At 36.3% G+C, this 24,031-nt stretch overlaps 1 protein-coding gene across 3 annotated transcripts in view; it reads right to left on the minus strand.

Annotated features, from left to right (window-relative positions):
• LOC123530129 (uncharacterized) overlaps positions 1 to 24,031 on the minus strand; it is a 70,775-nt gene that overhangs the window by 37,789 nt on the left and 8,955 nt on the right. Inside the window, exons 1-3 of one of the 3 annotated variants that reach the window (XM_045310845.2) lie at positions 19,001 to 19,271; positions 13,116 to 13,251; positions 4,108 to 4,252 (exon numbers count right to left, since the gene is read on the minus strand). In XM_045310845.2, the coding sequence (XP_045166780.2) occupies positions 4,108 to 4,252; positions 13,116 to 13,251; positions 19,001 to 19,015 (296 nt within the window). In that variant the 5' untranslated portion in view covers positions 19,016 to 19,271. Of the gene's footprint in view, positions 1 to 4,107; positions 4,253 to 13,115; positions 13,252 to 19,000; positions 19,272 to 24,031 lie in introns of those variants that run through there. The other 2 variants (XM_045310843.2, XM_045310847.2) reach the window with 2 other exon arrangements.

Consider the following 24,031-nt stretch of genomic DNA (forward strand, 5'->3'; position numbering starts at 1 on the left):
GACCAATCAGAGAGCTGCATTTTCGAGTACCTGCCAGTTTCCATTTGGGTATAAAAAAGTATATTTTCAATAAACATACAGTGACTTTAGAAAATAATTAATAAATATCATACTATTTCAGAAATCAAATTAAGATTTTTCACTGCACATGCTTCAGATGATGCTACAAACAACAAAACTGAAATATTATATCGATTTTATACCTTAATTTTAGTTAAAAGTTTGAGATTTTACACAGGCGGTTTGATAAAGTCCGAGTAAAATGTAATCAATACCCAAGTGAAATTAGTATTATTCCGCAATGTTTTGGACATGCTAAAATTATGAATTGTACCACTGGGTGGTTAGTTTTGGAAACTAGTAATAGTAGCATGGGAATTCCAGAAATATAAATCAGAAAATCATGCATGGTGTCATTTGCTGTTACGGTAAGAGCTTGTAAATTAACAAGAGGACCATGATGGTCCTGAATCGCTCACCTCTTCCCACATGACCCAGTTTTGAGTATGACGTTGTTTTTTCTATGATTTGACATAGTGACCTAGTTTTTGAGCTCATGTGACCCAGTTTTGAACTTGACCTAGATATTATCAAGATAAAAATGCTGACCAATTTTCATGAAGATCCATTGAATAATATGGTCTCTAGAGAGGTCACAAGGTTTTTCTATTATTTGACCTATTGACCTAGTTTTCAGAGGTACGTGACCCTGTTTTGAACTTTCCCTAGATATCATCAAGGTGAACAATCTCACTAATTTTCATGAAGATCTCATGAAAAATATGGCCTCTAGAGAGGTCACAACGTTTTTCTATTTTTATACCTACTGGCCTAGTTTTTGATTGCACATTACCCAGTTTCTAAATTGACCTAGATATCATCAAGGTGAACATTCAGATCCATTTTTATGAAGATCCATTGAAAAATATGGCCTCTAGAGAGGTCAAAAGATTTTTCTTATTTTAGACCTACTGACCTAGTTTTTGACCGCAGTTGACCCAATTTCGAACTTGATCTAGATACATTCAGACCAACTTTCATACAGATCCCATGAAAAGTATGGCCTCTAGAGAGGTCACAAGGTTTTTTTATTATTTGACCTACTGAACTAGTTTTTTAAGGCACGTGACCCATTTCAAACTTGACCTAGATATCATCAAGGTGAACATTCTGACCAATTTTCATGAAGATCCATTCAAGGGTATGGCCTCTAGAGAGGTCACAAGGTTTTTCTATTTCAAGACCTACTGACCTAGTTTTTGATCGCAGTTGACCCAGTTTCAAACTTGACCTATATATCATCAAGATCAACATTCAGACCGACTTTCATACAGATCCCATGAAAAATATGGCCTCTAGAGAGGTCACATCATTTTTTCATTATTTGACCTACTGACCTACTTTTTGATGGCACGTGACCCACTTTCAAAAATGACCTAGATATCATCAAGATGAACATTCTGACCAATTTTTATGGAGATCCATTCACAAGTATGGCCTCTAGAGAGGTCACAAGGTTTTTCTATTTTTAGACCTACTGACCTAGTTTTTGACCGCACATGACCCTGTTTCGAACTTTCCCTAGATATCATCAAGATGAACATTCAGACCAACTTTCATACATATCCCATGAAAAATATTGCCTCTAGAGAGGTCACAAGGTTTTTCTATTATTTGACCTACTGACCTAGTTTTTGATGGCACGTGACCCACTTACGAATCTGACCTAGATATCATCAAGGTGAACATTCTGACCAATTTTCATGAAGATCTCATGAAATATATGGCCTCTAGAGAGGTCACAAGGTTTTTCTATTTTTAGGCCTACTGACCTAGTTTTTGACCGCACGTGACCCAGTTTCGAACTTGACCTAGATATCATCAAGATGAACATTCAGACCAACTTTCATACAGATCCCATGAAAAATATGGCCTTTAGAGAGGTCACAAGGTTTTTCTATAATCTGATCTACTGACCTAGTTTTTGAAGGCATGTGACCCAGTTTCGAACTTGACCTAGATATCATCAAGGTGAACGTTCTGACCAAGTTTCATGAAGTTCTCGTGAAATATATGGCCTCTAGAGGGGTCACAAGGTTTTTCTATTTTTAGACCTACTGACCTAGTTTTTGATGGCACGTGACCCAGTTTCGAACTTGATCTAGATATCATCAAGGTGAACATTCTGACCAATTTTCATAAAGATCTTGTGAAATATATGGCCTCTAGAGAGGTCACAAGGTTTTTCTATTTTTAGACCTACTGACCTAGTTTTTGTCGGCACGTGACCCAGTTTCGAACTTGACCTAGATATCATCAAGATGAACATTCTGACCAACTTTTATAAAGATCCCACAAAAAAGTGACCTCTAGATTGGTCACAAGCAAAAGTTTACGGACGCACGGACGACGGACACCGCGCGATCACAAAAGCTCACCTTGTCACTTTGTGACAGGTGAGCTAAAAATAAACACAAGAACGGATAATGTTGATAAAATACCAGTATTCCCCGAACTGGTACCATGGTATGGTACCACGGGAAGATGGTACCACGGTAACCGGTATACCAGTAATACCGCGCACCTCTACTTGGTATGCCAAGAAATATTCATAACAAGAAACGCAGCAATGCCACGAAACCAGGTTTTCAACTTTTCATAAGAATAAACAAGAGTGCCAGAATGTCACAATAAACGCCCGTCACAGCAAATTTCTTTACTCTAGCACCTGTATTTGCAGATGTAATTTTAATTTTGTGGTTGTTTAGTAATCATTGTAATTCTTTTGTTTTTCTAAGTCCACAAAAAAACTCCTTACCAGGTAGAGATACCTTAAAATACACCTAAAATTAGAAAGTAACAACTATGTTGTACCACAGAAAAGTGGTCTTGGTTTTTCCCTACGGTCAATTATAAAAAAGTTACAATATACATGTAAGTTATTTATAGTAACAACTAAGGGAAGTTAATCTTAAAAAAAAAAAAAATTGTAAGTCCACACAGAAATCCTTACCAGGTAGAGATTGGTCAAAATACACCTCAAAGTTGGATGTAACATGCATGTTGTACTACAGAAAAGTGGTCTCGATTTTTCCCTACATCTAGTAATGAAAAAGTTACAATATAAGCTATTTATAGTAACAACAAAGGGAAGTAATTCTAAAGAAGGGAACTGCGCAAGACACTTCGTCTCATGATGGTGTATAATTGTGCCAAGTTACATCAAAATCCCTCTATGCAAGAAGAAGATATGCTCCGGACAAAGTTTTCATTCTTGTATCCTTTGACCTCTAAGTGTGACCTTGACCTTAGACCTAGGGACCTGGTTCTTGTGCATGACACTCCGTCTCATGATGGTGAACAATTGTGCCAACTTTCATCAAAATCCCTCCATGCATGTAGAAGATATGTTAACCCTAACCCTAACCTAACCCTAACCCTATTTTTACTAACAATGACCTTGACCTTGATCCCAGAAACCCCAAAATCAATCCCAAGCTACAACTTTATATAAGTTTTCTATACACCAAGTTTCATCATGATAGCTCATTCCTAAGTTAAGTTATTGACCGGAAACCCTTTTTCTATTTTAAGTAACAGTGACCTTGACCTTGACCCCAGAAACCCCAAAATCAATCCCAGCCTTTGTCTTGATATAAGCTACATACATACCAAGTTTTATTCAAATATCTTTACCGAAACAAAAGTTATTGACCGGAAACCCTTTTTCTATCTTAAGTAACAGTGACCTTGACCCCAGAAACCCCAAAATCAATCCCAGCCTGTCTTGATATAAGCTACATACATACCAAGTTTTATTCAAATATCTTTACCGAAACAAAAGTTATTGACCGGAAACACCAGTTTGACGCCGCTGCCACCGCCGCCCGCCCGCCCGCCCTACCGACATCTACCCCGCCCGCCCTACCGACATCTACCCCAATCTAATAACTCAGGTTTTCGTTGAAAACCTGGTTAACAAACTAGTCTATCATAACAGAAGAAATGTTTTGATCAAAAGCCTGTTATGAAGAAATGTTTGGATCAAAAGAACAAAGTATTTACGGTGGAATAACGAAAATTCAAAACATGATATCAAAAACATACTTTTCAAGCTTTCCATCACTGAGGAGGAGTTTTGATGGAGTTTGCGATGGTGAACAAGGCCCCATGTCAACTTCATCTATCTGATGTGTACATGAACGAAATTTCTCCAGATCTACTTTCTTTATTGTCCTCCTTTTCTTTGTACCTGTTAATCACAAAAGTATTTGTTTGTTTGTTTTGGGTTAAACACCGTTTTTCAACAGTATTTCAGTTACCAGTGTTCCTGCAGGGCACTAGACAACTTTTGGGGACAGGTACCCATACCCTCAGGAAGGGGAATTTTTCGACGTTTTAAGACAAAAAGAGGAAGATTTTAGCCAAATATATGTTACTACTTTTCAATCATTTCTAACTAATGTAACTATATTGCAGCAGTAACCTTCCTTAGAATAACTTAATGTAACTTGAAAGAGAGTTCATATTTAGTTGTGTCAAAAAACCTGTTATCAGGGGAATTTTCTTCTGTGAAAGGGGAGAAAAACATATTATTTTATGAGGGGAATGGGGCCCATATTCGGCCCCAAAAACGGCCAAACGAGTGCCCTGTCCTGGATTCTGAACCAGTTCAAACCTGTTCTCTGCAAGCAACTGCCAACTTCCCCACATGAATCAGAGGTGGAGGACGAAAAATTTCAGACACAATGTCTTTTATCAAATCGTCTTGGAGAACATACGGCCCACCCTAGAATTGAACTCACGACCCTGCGATCTATAGATCGGCACTCTCCCTATTGAGCTAAGCGGGCGGGTCTGCAATAGTATAAAACCTGGACAACTTGAAGTAATTATAATCACATCCAATAACACCAGAAGAAAACATGACACCGGATCTGACACAGGGCTTTTTTTCCCTTTAAAGCTACCACCCATAAACGGAGGCAATCCCAATGCAAAAAAGTATGTTTTTTCCCAATGAATGTTGAACTTGAAATTTCCAAACCACTGTTACTGCCAAGGTCTTTTTTTTTTCAACAAGTTCTGTTATTTTATAGACTTTTACTCATTAAATTCAGTAAACAGTTATCAATATATACCATCACACATTTTAAAATCTTATTCAAAAAGAAATAAAGTACATTTCGTTAAGTTTCCAATATTCCCAATTAAGACAAATTACAGAGGTATTTTCCCAACTGTACCGGTGTTGGTGGCATTCCCAAAATGATGAGAAAAATGCCTGGGACATTATGACACTTTTTGGAGATTGTTTTCATTTTGCAGTGAGTATTTTCAATTTTGACTACACACAATATGAATCAATGAAAACCAGATTCTTACCAGGTTTCGAGGATAGAAAGAGGCGTCCAAAGGAATGTTTTCTGAATTAAAAAGACCAAATAATCACACAGATGGCTAATCCACAGCCAGATTTTCATTGTTTTGGATATTGAACTGAGGATTTTTCTCATTTCTAAGGCAACAAGCTTGGCATTACCCTCAATAAAAAGCCCAACATTCTATCTCTTTGCAAAATATCCTGGCGAAATTTCCATTACATTGTGTACTTCCAAAAATACGAGGTGTTTAAGTCGGCTGGGTAGACCACAAATGTTCTGTCTGACACCACATGACTTGCCGGGAAGGTTCTTTCTGACACCAAGGTCTGATTTTAAGATGTTCTGTCTGACACTGATATTTGATCATACATTTTTTTGCCTTTCTTTTGCTTGGTTTGCTGTATTATATCAAATTTACGCGTGTTTTCGGGTATAACAAGTCATAGAAAAAAGTACCTATAGATAGGGGTGTGTACCGGTTCTCGATATGTATTGAATACCAGTATTCAGGGTTCGATCGATACATCGGATCGAACGTTCCTGTATCGATCAAAAACTAACTACATGGTGAATGGCCTTATTACTGTAGATACCCATGTAGAATGCGCAGTTTTCTGACCTCCGGGACCACCCCCGAATCGTGGGTGGGCAGATTATACACAGGTATATATGATTTTCCAACTTCGAAACAAGTTTTGTTTCCGATCGTTGCCATTTTGGTAAAGGGAAACTACTCTCCGCGCTAACTGTGACGGCTAAAATCTAAGACTGCTGTTACATTCCATAAAAGATCGAATGGTTTAATTTTCTTTCAAACAAAATTAATTTCATATAAATTTAAAAGTATTTTGATTAAAGAAATATTAATAAATCACAAAATTTATGATACTAATTAAAGATCGAGTATTATCTTTAACCGAGATCAAACTGTGAACAACAAAATTGACAGAGCTAGTGACATGCTAATTGCCGGTAATTACTGGCTATTTGATCATAACGAAAAGACTACCACACCTTTTGTTGTCGGTTTGAATTGAGAAGCTCATGTCATTTTAAAAGATACCATTCCGAAATATTGAATCAGCTGCTAGATCTAGTTATTTCTTCAAGATAGTTAATATTAAAAAAAGGTAAAACAACAATTCTAACATGCTTGCCTCTGTTTCCTAAAGAAAAATGTATCCAAGTCCTGTGATTTTGTCTCAGAACTGACTGACCTTAAAAGTGATAATCAATACTAGTAATAAAGATCATATTGCATTACTATAATGGTCTTGTACTCTGTTATTATTCCGTTAGAAAATATCATATGATATATCGTATATCGATCATTTTGTATCGATACAAATCGAGGGGTTAAAGCCAGAACGGTATAAGTCCACGTTTTACTGAAAATCACTTTTTTAGACTTTTTAATACCTTTTTTAAAGCTCCTTCTTTTGCCCTTATCTCTGGCACCATATAAGGTATAAAACCTAAGATATCAAAGGGAACCATATCGCAATAAGTGCTTATCATCAGTATTATTGTATGCCAGAACGTTTTAAGTGCATTAACTTGAAAACCAGAAGGATTTAAGTGCACTTAGTTCCTTCTGGCGGTATACATTTTGATATATTATGTAAGGTAAAAAATGTGCCAAACGATACAAGTGCACTTAAACCATTCTAGAAGTAACACATTATGTTTATAATTCAAGGCACAAATGAAATATGATCACTTAATACATTCTGGATTTAACACCTTTGGTTAATTAGGAAAGAAAATACTTTCAGAACTTGTATCCACAAGGTATATAAATGTTAATTGTAAATGGAAAGTAATATTTTTATTAAGGTTTATGTTATAGTCACGTGAAAACTTATATTGTTCCTTGCTAAAATGGTGAAAACTCCAGATTTAACAGTATTCTGCCATTTTCGTATATATTAAATAGTAATGGCAAAGAAAAGATTTAAAACTATGAGAGAGAATTATAAAAGGAGGTAAACAATCAGTTTTTTGTCAAGCTTGTGCTGTGAACAAAAAACAAAGAATAGAACAGATGACAAAACTGTTGAGACTGTTTAATCAGGAACATAGTAAAATGAAAATCAGAGATAGAGAAAAAAAATCGAACAAATTGAGCACAAAACAAAACCAACCATCTGCAGTCGTAGTTTTACTGATTCCATGTTCCATTGTCAACCAAGTTTATTACATGTATAAAGAGAGAATTAGGTTGATACAATTTGTTTTTCTTCTCTTTGCCTAATTTAAGTTCAACATGAAATTTGTGGAAAATATCTGAAGTATAAAGAATAAAGAAGCTCTTGTGAACTTTGAAGTTGGCATACATGTACATAAAATAATTTACTAGGACAGTAATGCATATGTTTTTTCATTGTGATTGTTGTGAAGGTGAGAATTGTTGCTATAACATTAAAGTAGGGGACAATAAAAATTGATAATTATTTTTACAGAATTTCCATTTAGTGACAATAGTGTTTAGTTGGTATAATTCAACGTCAATTAGTGAGGCATGACTTATCCGCTATCCTCCGCTTTACCCCAGTATTGTTATGAGCTAAAAGTTCAGACACACTTCAATGCATAATGTTGAATCTATATTTGTTTGTCAGAAAATACTGTTGTTTATTTAATAACACTGATAATAATTTTAATGAAAACAATAAGAGAAATATTATTCAGTTTGTTTAATTTTAAATTTCACTTCCACCATTTCAGTTTATCAGTTGTTAAAACTCGAAGTTCTATTTTGTTGAATTTTGGATATAAAATAGTTTAATATAATACTTAAAGTTAGTTCATTGATTATTTTCACTTTATCAAAATAGGAACCACACAATTTCTTCAAATATTAACTTAAAAGTTACCCTTGTTGATATTTTCTCCAGTAGAGGGTATTCTAATCAAGGGGATTTTTGAGAGCACCGACATTTTCAAGAAGGGGATTATGATACCCCTGCTATTTTTTTTAAGAGGGGAATATGATACCCCTGCAAAAGTATGAATGGGATTTTGTAACATACTGTCTTTTTCCAGAGAAGCGAATTTTGATCACCGAGATTTTTATAAACACTTGGCATGCAAAAGAAAAATACAATAACATAGAAACCATTGAGCAAGTTTTAAGTAAGCGAACTTATGCAAATGGATAATGGCTGTAAATGGTGTAGTAGTATAAACAAGGCAATAAAAGAGCAAAGAAAGCAACTCCAGTAACTGTTACTGTATTCATACCCTGTCAGTCGGATAGAATTGTGAGAATGGCAAAAACAAAAACTCCTTGTGTTGTAGCACATTTACCAGTGAGAATTTCTTTCCATAAAGAGCATTGCAAGTATGAAGTTCAAAAAAAAAAGCTTGGATAAAAAGGGACAGAAAAGTGGGAAAAAAACTAAAAGGTTAAAATTTAAAGACGGTAAACCTGCAAATGAATATGTTTAATACAGTTTCGATGACCTACATTTCCAATGTATAAAACAGAAATCAAGGAAAGAAGCTTCTATAAAATCTTCCATTATACAAAAAAGGAAGGACTTCTTTAGCTTTGTTCTGATGGAACAACATCTTCAGAATTCCATCAGTATTTCAAGAATATTCATTCTGAAAAAGCAGCCAGAGACTGCCTATCAGAACCAGACATGTTGAAAAGTAAGTGATGAGTCTGATATTGAATAGTTATTATAAGTACAAGAGTTGTTTTGTTTTAAGAGGTACTATATAGAAAAAGATGGGAAAACGTTCTTTTACTAATATCTAGAATGGATTGTTGAAATTTTGTGTAGTGTAATTGTTATACAATTTTAAACATATTTTGTAATTTTATACACATTTTACTCAACATTTCTATTTGTACTAAGTGCACATATTTCCTTAGTCTTTGTAAATCATGTCATAAGATTTAACAGTTTTGTTATAAGTGCACTTGTGACAGTATGGCACCGAATAAAACCAGCATTATTGCAATATTTTAGAGAACTAAGTGCACTTAACACATTTGAACCCTCGAATTATTTTCCATTTTGTTGTATGCCAGATTGAGTTAAGTACAATTTTAACTATAAAACCAATTTAATTTATGAGTAGTCCTTTTATATTCTTCATACATTGTAACAACATTATTGTCTGTAATATAACCAAATCTTATCTAAATATTATGATTCAGTAAAAAGTTTTATGTGTCTAAAACCTTCTTTTGCGTTTTTCTCCACTATTTGAAAAATGGACTTATACCGTTCTGGCTTTAACCCCTCGAAATATCGTATCGATCATTTTGACTGATATGCACCCCTACCTATAGATAAAATAAACCCTCAATTTTTCAATTTTTGGCACTTTTGCATGTAAAATGGGGGCTTATTTCATTCACAGAATGTATTTTCTGTAAAATAAGACAGGTTTCAGGTTAAATTTCGCATTTATGGCAAAAAATACACAGAGAAAATGAAAGTATGGTCATTTACTATGTGACGCCATCAACATGCAATCCTGAAAGTGTCAGTGGCTTCAATCTGGTACATTTATTTTATAGGTACTTCTTTCAACTACACCGCAAAGGTACATTTTCAACCAAATGACGGTGAATTGTTACATTATAACCTAAACCCTTAGTAGAAAAATGAAAACACATCGCGGGCTTAGCGCAAAACGGTTGTAACTTACATGAAATAAAGAAGGAGTTACAACCGTTTTGCGCTAAGCCCGCGACATGTAAGTTTGATAAAATACTGCAAACCAAGCAACATAAAAGCAAGAAAATGTATGATCAAATGTCAGTGTCAGACAGAACATCTTATAATCAGAAGGAACCTTCCCAGCGAATCGTGGTATCAGACAGAACATTTGAAGTTTATCCATCCAACTTGAACACCTTGTATTTTCAGAAGTAATGGAGATGTCGACGAGATATTTGGCAGACAAAGAGATAGAATGTTGGGCTTTTTATTGAGGTTAATGCCAAGCTTATTGCCTCAAAAATGAAAAAAAAATCCTTGGTTCAATATCCAAAACAATGACAATCTGGCCGTGGATTAGCATTCTGTGTGATTATTTTGGTAGTATTTTTAATTCAGACAAGGCAGTCTGAAAGACAGCTAAATCCCCCCCACTGCTATGGATATAGTGAAAGAGTAAACCTTTGACCTTTAGCTGTGACCTTGACCTTGAACTGACATGGCTGACTCATGAATTCTGCACAATGTCTTGATGAGGTGATCATTTGACCCAAAATTCATGAAAATCCTTGAAGGCATTTAGGAGATACAGAGCTCAAACCTTTGACCTTGAGTTGTGACTTTGACCTTGAGTTGACATGGCTGACTCATGAGTTCTTGATGAGGTTATCATTTGACCCAAGTTTGATGAAAATCCTTTAAGGGGTTTAGGAGATACAGAGTGGACACAAAATGGAAGGCTCAAACCTTTAACCCTAAGTTGTGACCTTGACCTTGAGCCGGCATGGTTGACTCATAAGTTCTGCACATTGTCATTTGACCCAAGTTTTATAAAATTCCTTCAAGGGGTTTAGGAGATATAGAGCGGACACGAAATGGAAGGCTAAAACCTTTGACCTTAAGCTGCAACCTTGACCTTGAGCTGGCATGGCTGACTCATGAGTTCTGCATATCGCCTTGATGAGGTGATCATTTGACACAAGTTTCATATGAATCCTTCAAGGAAAGTTTGATGAAAATCCTTTAAGGGGTTTAGGAGATACAAAGTGGACACAAAATGGAAGGCTCAAACCTTTGACCCTAAGTTGTGACCTTGACCTTGAGCTGGCATGGCTGACTCATAAGTTCTGCACATCATTTTGATGAGGTGATCATTTGAACCAAGTTTTATAAAATTCGTTCAAGGGGTTTAGGAGAAATATAGCGGACACGAAATGGAAGGCTAAACCTTTGACCTTGAGTTGTGACCTTGACCTTAAGCTGGCATGGCTGACTCATAAGTTCTGCATATCGCCTTGATGAGGTGATCATTTGACCCAAGTTTCATATGAATCCTTCAAGGGAATTAGAAGATACAGAGCAGACACAAAATGGAAGGCTCAAACCTTTTGACCTTCAGTTGTGACCTTGACCTTGAGCCGGCATGCTGACTCAAGTTCTGCACATCGCCTTGATGAGGTGATCATTTGACCCAAGTTTAATGAAAATCCTTCAATGGTTTAGGAGATATAGAGCAGACACAAAATGGAAGGCTCAAACCTTTCACCCTAAGTTGTGACCTTGACCTTGAGCCCGCATGGCTGACTCATGGGTTCTGCACATTGTCTTCATGAGGTGATCATTTGACCCAAGTTTTATAAAATTCCTTCAAGGGGTTTAGGAGATATAGAACGGACACAAAATGGAAGGCTCAAACCTTTGACCTCGAGTTGTGACCTTGACCTTGAGCCAACAAGGTTGACTCATGGGTTCTGCACATCGTCTTGATGAGGTGATCATTTGACCCAAGTTTCATAAAAATCCTTCAAGGGGTTTAGGAGATATGGAGCGGACATGAAAGTGTTACTGACAGATAGACGAAAGGACAGACAGAGACCATTCCTATAACCCCCCACCACCTGTGGCGGGGGATTAAAAACATTCCTATGGATGCCTATATTCATCCTCAAAACTAGGGCTGGGACGATTTCAAAATTTTGAAACCGGTTAATCTTTTGTATGAAATCGAATCGAACCGGTTAATCGGCTGCCATATTGAAAATGCTGTTTTCTTTCCTGACGACGGTATCAAGGTACTTCCAGCAGCTGATTACATTTGGAACTTAAAAACTTTATCCTTTGCAAACAATGTGATAATTAATAAGTCAAAATTTGGTGTATTTTATTTTACACATATCACATCTTCACGACAGGCAAATCCGTGACTATTGACTATTTTCAATGTGTTTTAACGGAAATATACCGCGGGGCTATGTGCTAGTCAAAGAAATGTATAAAGATAAAGTACAAATTGTGATGTTTATTGTTGAGAGCAATTAGCGGTTTTGCAAAATTGAAACCGGTTTCACCTAGTAATCGAATCAGATCCGATTAACCGAGAAATCGTCCCAGTCCTACTCAAAACCTGGTAGGAATCTGGTTTTCATTGATTCACATTGTGTACAGACAAAATTGAAAATATTTATCATACTGCAAAACAAAAACAATCTCCGAAAAGTGTCACGACGTTAAGTCCGGTGTCATGTTGTCTTGTGGTATCGCGTTATCACATTATATGGTGTGATAATGGGCTAAGATTTAACAGTAAAGTATTTATCACTACATCGAAGTAAAAACAAAGCAGTGAATGTGATCTTACTTTTACATTTATACACAATACTTTCCAAAACACACAAAACGAAATTCTCTCATAGGGTACAACAAAGATCTAGAAGAGACCATTAAAAACAAATGGAAGTGGGAATGGATGAATTAACGAAAAAGAACTACGCGAAAAAAATTATCGGAAAGGACTTTTTGCGCGACAGCGAGGTCGCACTCCTGCAGATTTTTTGGGACATGACTGCCAAAAATCGCATAATCCTGCGCTTTTTACGCGGTAAGGCAAACCCTGGGTTTATAACTTTGAAAAACCTAACTAAAAAGTTAATTTGATGTTATCATAATCACCTAATCAATGTTATTGGAATATAGCATAACAGGATAAAATAAAATTATCGTGTTTCATTCTATAAACTGATTAAAGAAAAAAGCAAAAAGTAGTAACTTTTACCATCTGGAACCCCTGAATAAACTCTGCTGACAGTGTGAAGTGCTATCAAATCTTGACTTAGGCCTCTTTTTGTCTGAGCTGGAGTTTTACTTGCAAAAGAATGGGCAGTTGCGAACTTCTGTCTCTCAAAGAATTTCTGTAAAATTTGCACCAAATTTATGAATTAATACCAAAATGCAAAACTACACCTTGCCAATGTATGTTATTTTTGGTAATTTGTCTACTATAAATACACATAGTGGGTTTCTCAGGACCGTCTTCCACCATACCAGAGTTTATATGTTGACAGTAAAGACCTAAACCTTTTGTAAGAATTTCATTAATATTTGATCTGAACATGAGCTGTCTCCATAGGATGACACATGACCCCGATGGCACTTTGAATGAATAGTTATGGCCGATGTTAGAGTTTAGGACCTTTGACCTATGGACCTGGGTCTTGCGCGCGACACGTCCTCTTACTGTGCCACACATTCATGCGTAATTATTTTAAAATACATGCATGAATGACAAAGATATGGACCGGACACGTCCATCAATGCACTATCATGAAATATGACCTTTAACGTCTAAGTGTGACCTTGACCTTTAAGCTAAGACCGGGTTTGCGCGCGACACGTCGTCTTACTGTGGTACACATTCATCCAGTTATTGAAATTCCATGCATGGAGTACAAAGATATGGACGGACACGCCATCAATGCACTATCATGAAAATGACCTTAACGTCTAAGTGTGACCTTGACCTTTGAGCTACGGACCTGGGTCTTGCGCGCGACATGTCGTCTTACTGTGGTCCACATTCATGCCAAGTTATTTGAAAATCCATGCATGGATGACAAAGATATGGAACCGGACACACCCATCAATGCACTATCATGAAATATGACCTTTAACGTCTAAGTGTGACCTTGACCTTTGAGCTACGGACCTGGGTCTTGCGCGCGATACGTCGTCTTACTGTGGTACACATTCATGCTAAGTTATTTGAAAATCCATCCATGGATGACAAAGATATGGACTGGACACGAAAATTGCGGACAGACTGACAGACGGTTCAAAAACTATATGCCTCCCTTCGGGGGCATAAAAATGCATACATGTATTTAATGCCTGATATTATCACTGAAAATGAAGGGTACAAAACTGCTTACAGGGTTTTTTCCTTCTGATTTTGGAACGTAGCCTATACCCCCAATACTGGGAATTTTGAAGCGTAAATGTTCCAAATTGGGAAATATTTTGTCCCATAGGATATAGTAAGGATGTGCTTAAGTACTTTCTCATACACTTGTTTCACATTGTACAACCTCTTTAACATACTGCCATTACAATATTGTCCATAACTTGGTCAATGTTTGTGCAATTTTGATGAAATTTTTCTTCAGAATGTTGATTGGGAATTTTTGCACTAATTTTGGGAAAAATACATACTTTTTGGCATTGGGAATATAGCCCAATAACGGCTATAAAAACGGTCGAAAAAAAAACCTGGCTTAACCCTTAGTCACACATCTTGAGAAAAAATTTCAAACTACATCAAATCATAGAAAGAAAGGATTCCTAAGTTTGTTTCACATGGAAATTGAACAGTATAATATATATATATGATACATAACTCTACAAAAATAACTTCAGTTTACTGATATAGTGACACTGAATTCTGGAAAAGGGGCCACTCCTTATGGACAGTTCAACGCACCTTTATAAACTCCCCATTTTCAAAGAACTGTTACATGTTTATATTTATTTCTGTACAAATGGCATTCTTTTTTAAAGGGGAACAAATTTTTCTGAATATTTCAAGTATCCATGATTGTATATGGGACAGTATGGTAGAACATGTAATGGTCAGGTAGATTGTTGGTAAAAGTTGTTCCTTTATAAAATATTTCTGTGCGTAGTTCTGGCTACCATAACTATACTTACGCTATTTTTATTTTCTGGTGGTCAAGTTCATTAAGTTATGACGTAACCCCATTTGGTTAACTAACCAGTGTCAAACCGCAACATCGCGCATAATCTCTCGTGAAAAACTATGACATCATGCAAAAGTTTCAGAGCACATGGTTTTTTTTGAAAATAAAGATCAAAATTTTGCATATTTATTTGTTTAACTGAATTATAAATATAACTATTTTCACAAAAGTTCATGAAAAACGTACCTTAAAAGGTTTAAGTTCTCAAAAAAGGTCAGTAAATAACGATTTTATACCGCCTATTTGTTTTCAAAATGAAGAGTACCCTGATCAGGTCACAACTGCAATGGCGGACAAAATATTGCTGTAGGGGTACCCATTTGAAACTTGTGTGTATAACCCGAGTTCAAACTATGTTGCATGGATTATTTTGTTTGTTCACTTTGTTTTGGGTTTAACACCGTTTTTCAACAGTATTTCAGTCATGTAATGGCGGGCAGTAGGGAAATTGTTTTTATTCCCTGTAACAGATTAACCATTTCATAAATAGCATTGGGTGTTATTTTGTAGAAAATTCACTTGTCCTTCAGATGGAGCCATGAAATGTTACAGAAATTATCCCATTTAATTATTTTGTTACAGTATCTGATACCACCCTCAACCACAGAAATGGACCAAGAGGTACTCGTATTCCCGTGGATTTAGATTTGACTCTTCATCACAAAAAAGTTGTAGATTTTAAAACATTAAAACTACCATTGTGTAATAAAAAGATGTAATCTGTAGTAAATACATCAAGAAATATGAAAATTAATTGCATAATAAATAATTTATGGCAAATTTGCTAACACCACCAGAAAAAAATAAGGATTTTCAGGGGTCAAATTTAGCAACATTTTCTACTAGCGTAAAGTAGCTAGTGCCTTTTTTGTTCACTAGCTAAAATGAAAAGATACTAGCTAATGTTAAACAATAATATCTAATTACTTTATTAATATTTTACTGGCCAAAACCTACTGATTAATCTCTGTAAGTAGCCAGTCACACAAAAAAGTTCTATTAGCTTAAAATAGCTAGTGCCATTTTTATCCACTTGTAAATAAACAAACTAAAGTCAAATCCTTCCATGTTAACTTAATGCAAGCGGGAATCATGCATTATATCAGAGTTTTGTTGAACAATGAAATATCATTTATGAACAAAAATGATAACATCTCTTTCATGCAGAAAAATGTATACCTGCAGAACCAACTTTATTAAAGCTTTGAAGACATTTGCTTGGTATATTATTGACTAGCTGAAATTACATTCCAAGCCCACCAGCTATTCTCAAATTCCACTAGCATTTAGCTTGTATGCTTCAGCTTGTCTAAATTTGAACCCTGATTTTTTTTTAAAATACAGTAAAATACAGTTTCATCAATTTGCGTCCAAATCACTCGAAATTTTCCCTGTGTCAGTTTTGTACCATTCCTGTCTAGAAAATAACAAACACTAAATCACTTGACAACTTTAGGCAAAAAATGAGAATATGAGAAACCCTGAGAATACGAGAAACAATATTTCCAACTTAAGCCTACCAAAAAATTTCAGCTCAGAGATGTTTATACACAGGTGCTAGACACATAATCAAATACTTTACTTAATCAGGCCTATATATGTATATAAGATATAAGGTCCTTATCGGAACAAAAACATTATGCTGAACAAACAAGAACACTGCTGCAAGAAACGACCAGATCAAGGTTTTCTCTTTGTGGTCGCCACTTGAAAGCATCAATCCAAGCGTTTTATTTCATTAAAATCCCTCAAAGAGCAAAGAAATTACGAAAAGTTTCATAAAATACCATGATTTTCAATCCATGTCGTTTTCAACGTCCATTCTATACATGTATACAAAAATGATTTCTGGTCGATTCCTACGAAATAAATAACAAGAGGACCATGATGGTCCTGAATCGCTCACCTGTCCCCACATAACCCAGTTTTAAACTGAGTATAACGTTGTTTTTTCTATTATTTGACATAGCGACCTAGTTTCTGAGCTCATGTGACCCAGTTTTGAATCTGACCTAGATATCATCAAGATAAAAATTCTGACCAATTTTTATGAAGATCCGTTGAAAAATATGGCCTCTGGAGAGGTCACAAGGTTTTTCTATTATTTGACCTAATGACCTAGTTTTTGAAGGCACATGACCCAGTTTTAAACTTGAACTAGATATCATCAAGGTAAACATTCTGACTAATTTTCATGAAGATCCATTAAAAAATATGGCCTGTAGAGAGGTCACAAAGTTTTTCTATTTTTAGACCTACTGACCTAGTTTTGGACCGCAGTTAACCCAGTTTCGAATCTGACCTAGATATCATCAAGATAAACATTCTGACCAACTTTAATAAAGATCCCATGAAAAATGTGACCTCTAGAGTGGTCACAAGCAAAAGTTTACGGACGCACGGACGGACGGACGACGGACGCTGCTAGTTTTGGACCGCACTTGACTCAGTTTCAAACTTGACCTAGATATTATCAAGATGAATATTCAGACCAACTTTCATACAGATCCCATGAAAAATATGGCCTCTAGAGAGGTCACAAGGTTTTTTTATTATTTGACCTACTGACATAGTTTTTGATGGCACATAACCCAGTTTCAAACTTGACCTAGATATCATCAAGGTAAACATTTTGACTAACTTTCATGAAGATCCATTAAAAAATATGGCCTCTAGGGAGGTCACAAGGTTTTTCTATTTTTAGACCTACTGACCTAGTTTTGGACCGCACGTGACCCAGTTTCAAACTTGACCTAGATATCATCAAGATGAACATTCTGACCAATTTTAATAAAGTTCCCATGAAAAATGTGACCTCTAGATTGGTCACAAGCAAAAGTTTACGGACGCACGGACGGACGACGGACGCTGCACGATCACAAAAGCTCACCTTGTCACTTTGTGACATGTGAGCTAAAAAACGGCTAAAACCTCCACATACTTTCAATAAATGAACTCTTTTCCAGTCACTCCGTGAAATCTAAACTGAAAGACAGTCCTCTACAAACATTATTCATCTGAAAATATCAGCCGTGCTTGCCATTTTGATTCTGAAGTGACAGGAAAATGATGCGAAGTACTGTAATAGTGTTATACGATTGGTCAATAATGAAACAGGTAAATAATGACTGGTCTTAACCAATCAAGTCCTAGCTTGCATAATATTTAGTGCAGAACAGTATGCACATGGTGATAAAATACCGTTGCAAATTAGATAGCTTCGTACTTTTTCAGATGAATTATGTTTGTAGATGGCCACCGTTCAGTTTAGACTTCGCGGATTGACTGGAAAAGAGTTTGTTTATTGAAAGTACATATGGAAGTTGTAGCCGTTATTTGTTTATTTCACAGGAATCGACCAGAAATCATTTTTGTATACATGTATAGAATGGACGTCGGAAACGACATGGATTGAAAATCGTGGTATTTCATGAAACTTTTCATCATTTATTTTGCTATTTGAGGGATTTTAATGAAATAAAAAGCGTTAACGCTTGGATTGATGCTTTCAAGTGGTGACCACAAAGAGAAAACCGTGATCTGGTCGTTTCTTGCAGCAGTGTTCTTGTTTGTTCAGCATGATGTTTTTGTTCCGATAACTTACCTTTTGTTACCTTTTGTTACCTTATGTTGACAGAGGAATTTTCGACGCCCTGATATGGCGTATATTCCCCATTTGATTTCTGTTTTTTCTCGCGTCAACGGTTCCTGTCTGTGTTGATTATCTATTTATATAGTTGATAACTGGTGTGCTTAAACTTTTTCTTAGTATCCCGGTACAACCTGTTTTTTGGACACCTGACGGTATATCGCTATGGTTTCGCTACATGGAAAATGTACAACAATTAAAAATGCTGGAGTTTTGTTCAACAAGCATTTATCCTAAAAAATACGCAAGTAAACAAACCTCATCCCGCAGCATGTTTTAAATATCCTTTCCAACATGGCTGACCTACTTTTCCATTAACCGGAAGTTGTGCAACCCGTTTTCGGACGCCTGCTTCAAAATATACTGCGCTCCAATGTTTACATCACAAAAAGTCAGAAACAGTTTAAACAAATTTCGAACATTCATTTGAACTGTTAGTATCAAGAAAACTACACAAAACGTATTTATAAAGTACTTTCAGTGTTAGTTTATGGAGTTAGTTGGTGGGATCAGCACAAATGGGACACAGGAACGTGTCTCCTATTCCGATTACCCTCACTGTTACATACAATATGAACAAAGCATGCGTGTGGGAAACCGGAAAGGGCGTGTTTTCCAGGAAAGCTAAAACATTACCGGGGGCCGGCCGAATACGGGTTGTGTCCGAAAATAGGTTGTCGCGGGATAATATATGCTTCTTATATTTATTAGTATTTTTGCACCTGCATGGTCAGAAACATTAAAGTTCAAAACTTCTATCAATATATATCTGACATAATTATCATAACATTTATTAATCCAGTGTTTGTCAAGCCTTGTTTTAAAAGTGTCAACAGTTTTTGCATTAATTATCTCAGCAGGTAAATTGTTCCATTGTGTAACAACTCAATGTGCGAATGAATTTAACGATAAGGACCTTATATCTGATATACATATATAGGCCTGATTAAGTAAAATATTTGATTATGTGTCTAGCACCTGTGTGTTTATATGCTGTTACGGATAATGGCCGCGACCATCAAAAATTAAAAACAGCGTCAATTTTATGGTAGCCAAGACACAGGGAGACTCCGAATTCCAGACAGTTCCCCCCCCCCCCCCCAAGACTATTCCCCATCTGACAGTTCCCCCCCTGATGATTCCCCCCCAAACTGGGGGTGGAATTGTCACCTTATTCTATTTATATTATTTTTTCTTTATATTGATGTAAAAATATCCTTTTTTTTACTAATTTTGTTCTAAGGTGAGCTTTTTATTATTCTACATGAATTTTTTTTTATTCTTTCACCTGGTTACTAACAGTTCATTGGATAATTATTAGGGATGGGAACGAATATTCGAACATTCAAATATTCGAAAATCGGTCGAATATTCGAATATGAAAATCAAATTCGAATATTCGTAAATTATTGTATATATTTTTTTTCCAAAATAAGTATCATTGATTTTGGGCAATATGAGCATGCTAATTCTACAGAATAAAACCATATAATGTTTGTTTATCGCGTATCAAAAGATGTCCAATTAACAAGAAAATAGCAATGCATAACTGACAGGGGCCATCGTTACTGATTAACAGTTTGCAACAGGCGTCAATGTGTTAGATGCATGTCAAAAGATATCCAATTAACAAGAAAATAATATATGTATAATTACCAGGGGTCATCGCTACGGATTAACAGTTTGTATTAGGCGTAAATGTGATATCTTTTTATCTTTTGTTCATTTTTATTGGCACCTGTTTTATGTAACAAGTTGTAGACTTTTTTTCGAAATCAATACCAAACTTGTAGATATTGTCGATCTTTTCACAATATTTTGTACGGCGTTTCAGACCATCCGCAGAATCGGTTTTCATCCGCCATCGGCCGTATTCAAATTAAATTTTGAAGTACTTTATAATAAAATCAAGAAATAACATATGATTGATGCATAAGTTCATGTTGAAGGAGGTTTAAGTCTGCCTTACTTGCTTTTTACACGACGTTTTTTACACGCCAATGGAAAATTTTCAAAATGGCGGCGGTAATACAACAGCGCGTCACATGTTTAAATGGGACGACCTGCTATATTTAAATAAAATTGCGACGGTCTAAATTATAATCGTTTTGACTTTTTTGTATCATTTTGAAGCTAAAACACTGAATTAGTTAAATCTGTTCATGATTATACTGACAGAATCGTGAAATAAAACGCTAGGATCAGTGGGTTTTGCTAGGTAGGATCGTGTTACCCGAAACAAACATTTACGATGATCACGCTTTAACAAAATACGTGTTATATGTATCTATTTCTAAAGCTTCCATTAAAACAAACCGAATATTCGAATATATTCGAATATGGCAAACCGAATATTCGAATATTGATTTCAGTATTCGTTCCCATCCCTAATAATTATATTTATATTCTTTATTCTCTTAATCTATATTTTTTAGTTAGACATTGTGAAAATATTCTTAAATCATCTTTGATGATGATTGATGTTTTAATCAAAGGGTTACATATTACCTAATTATCAGCTTATTATTGGATAACTTTGATGTCCTTACCTTTTAGGCATAACTGAAATTAACAAGGTTCAAGATTTATTAAGCATTATACATGCCTTTGGCCATTAACAAATATAAAAAACAATACGGATATAAATATATATAGTGCAAAAAAATAAAAGTGTATGCATACAATAAACAAACATATAAATTACGAAAGTGTGCAGGGCTAGCACTGGGTTGAAAAAAATTTGAGCCAAATTTTCACGCCGCGGATCAAAGAGGCTCGCACGCCAATTCTATGTCCATGACAGGGCTTTGGTAGGGTTCACAGGGGGCTTTGCCCCCTAAAGCTGTTGGGCTTTAAGGTATATCCAAACAAACAAAACATATAATATTTTTCGTGAAATTATGTGGTATCATTTTTAAGTGTACTGACTCTATACAGGCCTTTTTTTCACCAATTTGGGAATGCCACCGACACACTTCATTTCCGAGCAATAACTGGAGAACCATTTGACCTAGAACCTTCAAACTTTATAGGGTTGTAGGGCTGCTGGAGTAGACGACCTCTATTGTTTTTGGGGTCACTGTGTCAAAGGTCAAGGTCACAGGGGCCTGAACATTGAAAACCATTTCCGATCAATAACTAGAGAACCACTTGACCCAGAATGTTGAAACTTCATAGGATGATTGATCATGAAGAGTAGATGACCCCTATTGATTTTGGGGTCACTCCGTCAAAGGTCAAGGTCACAGGGGCCTGAACATTGAAAACCATTTCCGATCAATAACTAGAGAACCACTTGACCCAGAATGTTGAAACTTCATAGGATGATTGGTCATGAAGAGTAAATGACCCCTATTGATCTTGGGGTCACTCCGTCAAAGGTCAAGGTCACAGGGGCCTGAACATTGAAAACCATTTCCGATCAATAACTAGAGAACCACTTGACCCAGGGTGTTGAAACTTCATAGGATGATTGATCATGAAGAGTAGTTGACCCCTATTGATTTTGGGGTCACTCCATCAAAGATCAAGGTCACAGGGGCCTGAACATGGAAAACCATTTCCGATCAATAACTGGAGAACCACTTCACCCAGAATGTTGAAACTTCATAGGATGATTGTACATGCAAAGTAGATGACCCCTATCGATTTTGGGGTCACTCCATTAAAGGTCAAGGTCACAGGGGCCTGAACATTGAAAACCATTTCCGGTCAGTAACTTGAGAACCACTTGACCCAGAATGTTGAAACTTAATAGGATGATTGGTCATGCAGAGTAGATGACTCCTAACGATTTTGGGGTCACTCTGTGAAAGGTCAAGGTCACAGGGGCCTGAACATTGAAAACCATTTCCGGTCAGTAACTTGAGAACCACTTGACCCAGAATGATGAAACTTCATAGGATGATTGGTCATGCAGAGTAGATGACCCCTAACAATTTTGGGGTCACTCTGTTAAAGGTCAAGGCCACAGGGGCCTGAACATGGAAAACCATTTCCAATCAATAACTTGAGAACCTCTCGACCCAGAATGTTGAAACTTCATAGGATGATTGTTCATACAGAGTAAATGACCCCTATTGTTTTTGGGTCACTCCATTAAAGGTCAAGGTCACAGGGGCCTGAACATTGATAACCAGTTCCGATCAATAACTTGAGAACCACTTCACCCAGAATGTTGAAACTTCATAGGATGATTGTACATGCAAAGTAGATGACCCCTATCGATTTTGGGGTCACTCCATTAAAGGTCAAGGTCACAGGGGCCTGAACATTGAAAACCATTTCCGGTCAGTAACTTGAGAACCACTTGACCCAGAATGTTGAAACTTAATAGGATGATTGGTCATGCAGAGTAGATGACCCCTAACGATTTTGGGGTCACTCTGTGAAAGGTCAAGGTCACAGGGGCCTGAACATTGAAAACCATTTCCGGTCAGTAACTTGAGAACCACTTGACCCAGAATGATGAAACTTAATAGGATGATTGGTCATGCAGAATAGATGACCCCTAACGATTTTAGGGTCACTCTGTCAAAGGTCAAGGCCACAGGGGCCTGAACATGGAAAACCATTTCCAATCAATAACTTGAGAACCTCTCGACCCAGAATGTAGAAACTTCATAGGATGATTGTTCATGCAGACTAAATGACCCCTATTGTTTTTGGGGTCACTCCGTTAAAGGTCAAGGTCACAGGGGCCTGAACATTGATAACCAGTTCCGATCAATAACATGAGAACCACTTGACCCAGAATGTTGAAACTTCATAGGATGATTCAACATGCAGAGTAGATGACCCCTATTGTTTTTGGGGTCAGTCTATTAAAGGTCAAGGTCACAGTGGCCTGTTCATGTAAAATCATTTTTTGGAAATAACTTGAGAACCACTTGACCTACAATGTTGAAACTTAATAGGATGACTGGACATGCAGAGTAGATGACCCCTATTTTTTTTTAGGTCACTTGATCAAAGGTCAAGGTCACAGGGGCCTGAACAGTGACTTGAGAACCACTAGGCCAAGAGTGTTGAAATTTAGCGGGATGACTGGACATGCCAAGTAGACGACCCCTATTGCAGCCAACCATCAGTGTCTCTTTGACTTTCGCTCCTGACCCCTATTGACTTCTTGCCTATAGGACATTGCATTGGGGGAGACATGCGCTTTTTTACAAAAGCATTTTCTAGTTGTCTATAGATAAATACAAAAATTAACTTAATTGCTTTAAGTGTATTTCAGCTCTAAGCACTTTTATGATTTCCACGTTTTCGAAAATGCAACATTTTCAC

The sequence above is a fragment of the Mercenaria mercenaria genome, chromosome 13, assembly GCF_021730395.1.
Source record: "Mercenaria mercenaria strain notata chromosome 13, MADL_Memer_1, whole genome shotgun sequence".
In the NCBI taxonomy this organism is placed as follows: Eukaryota; Metazoa; Mollusca; class Bivalvia; order Venerida; family Veneridae; genus Mercenaria; species Mercenaria mercenaria.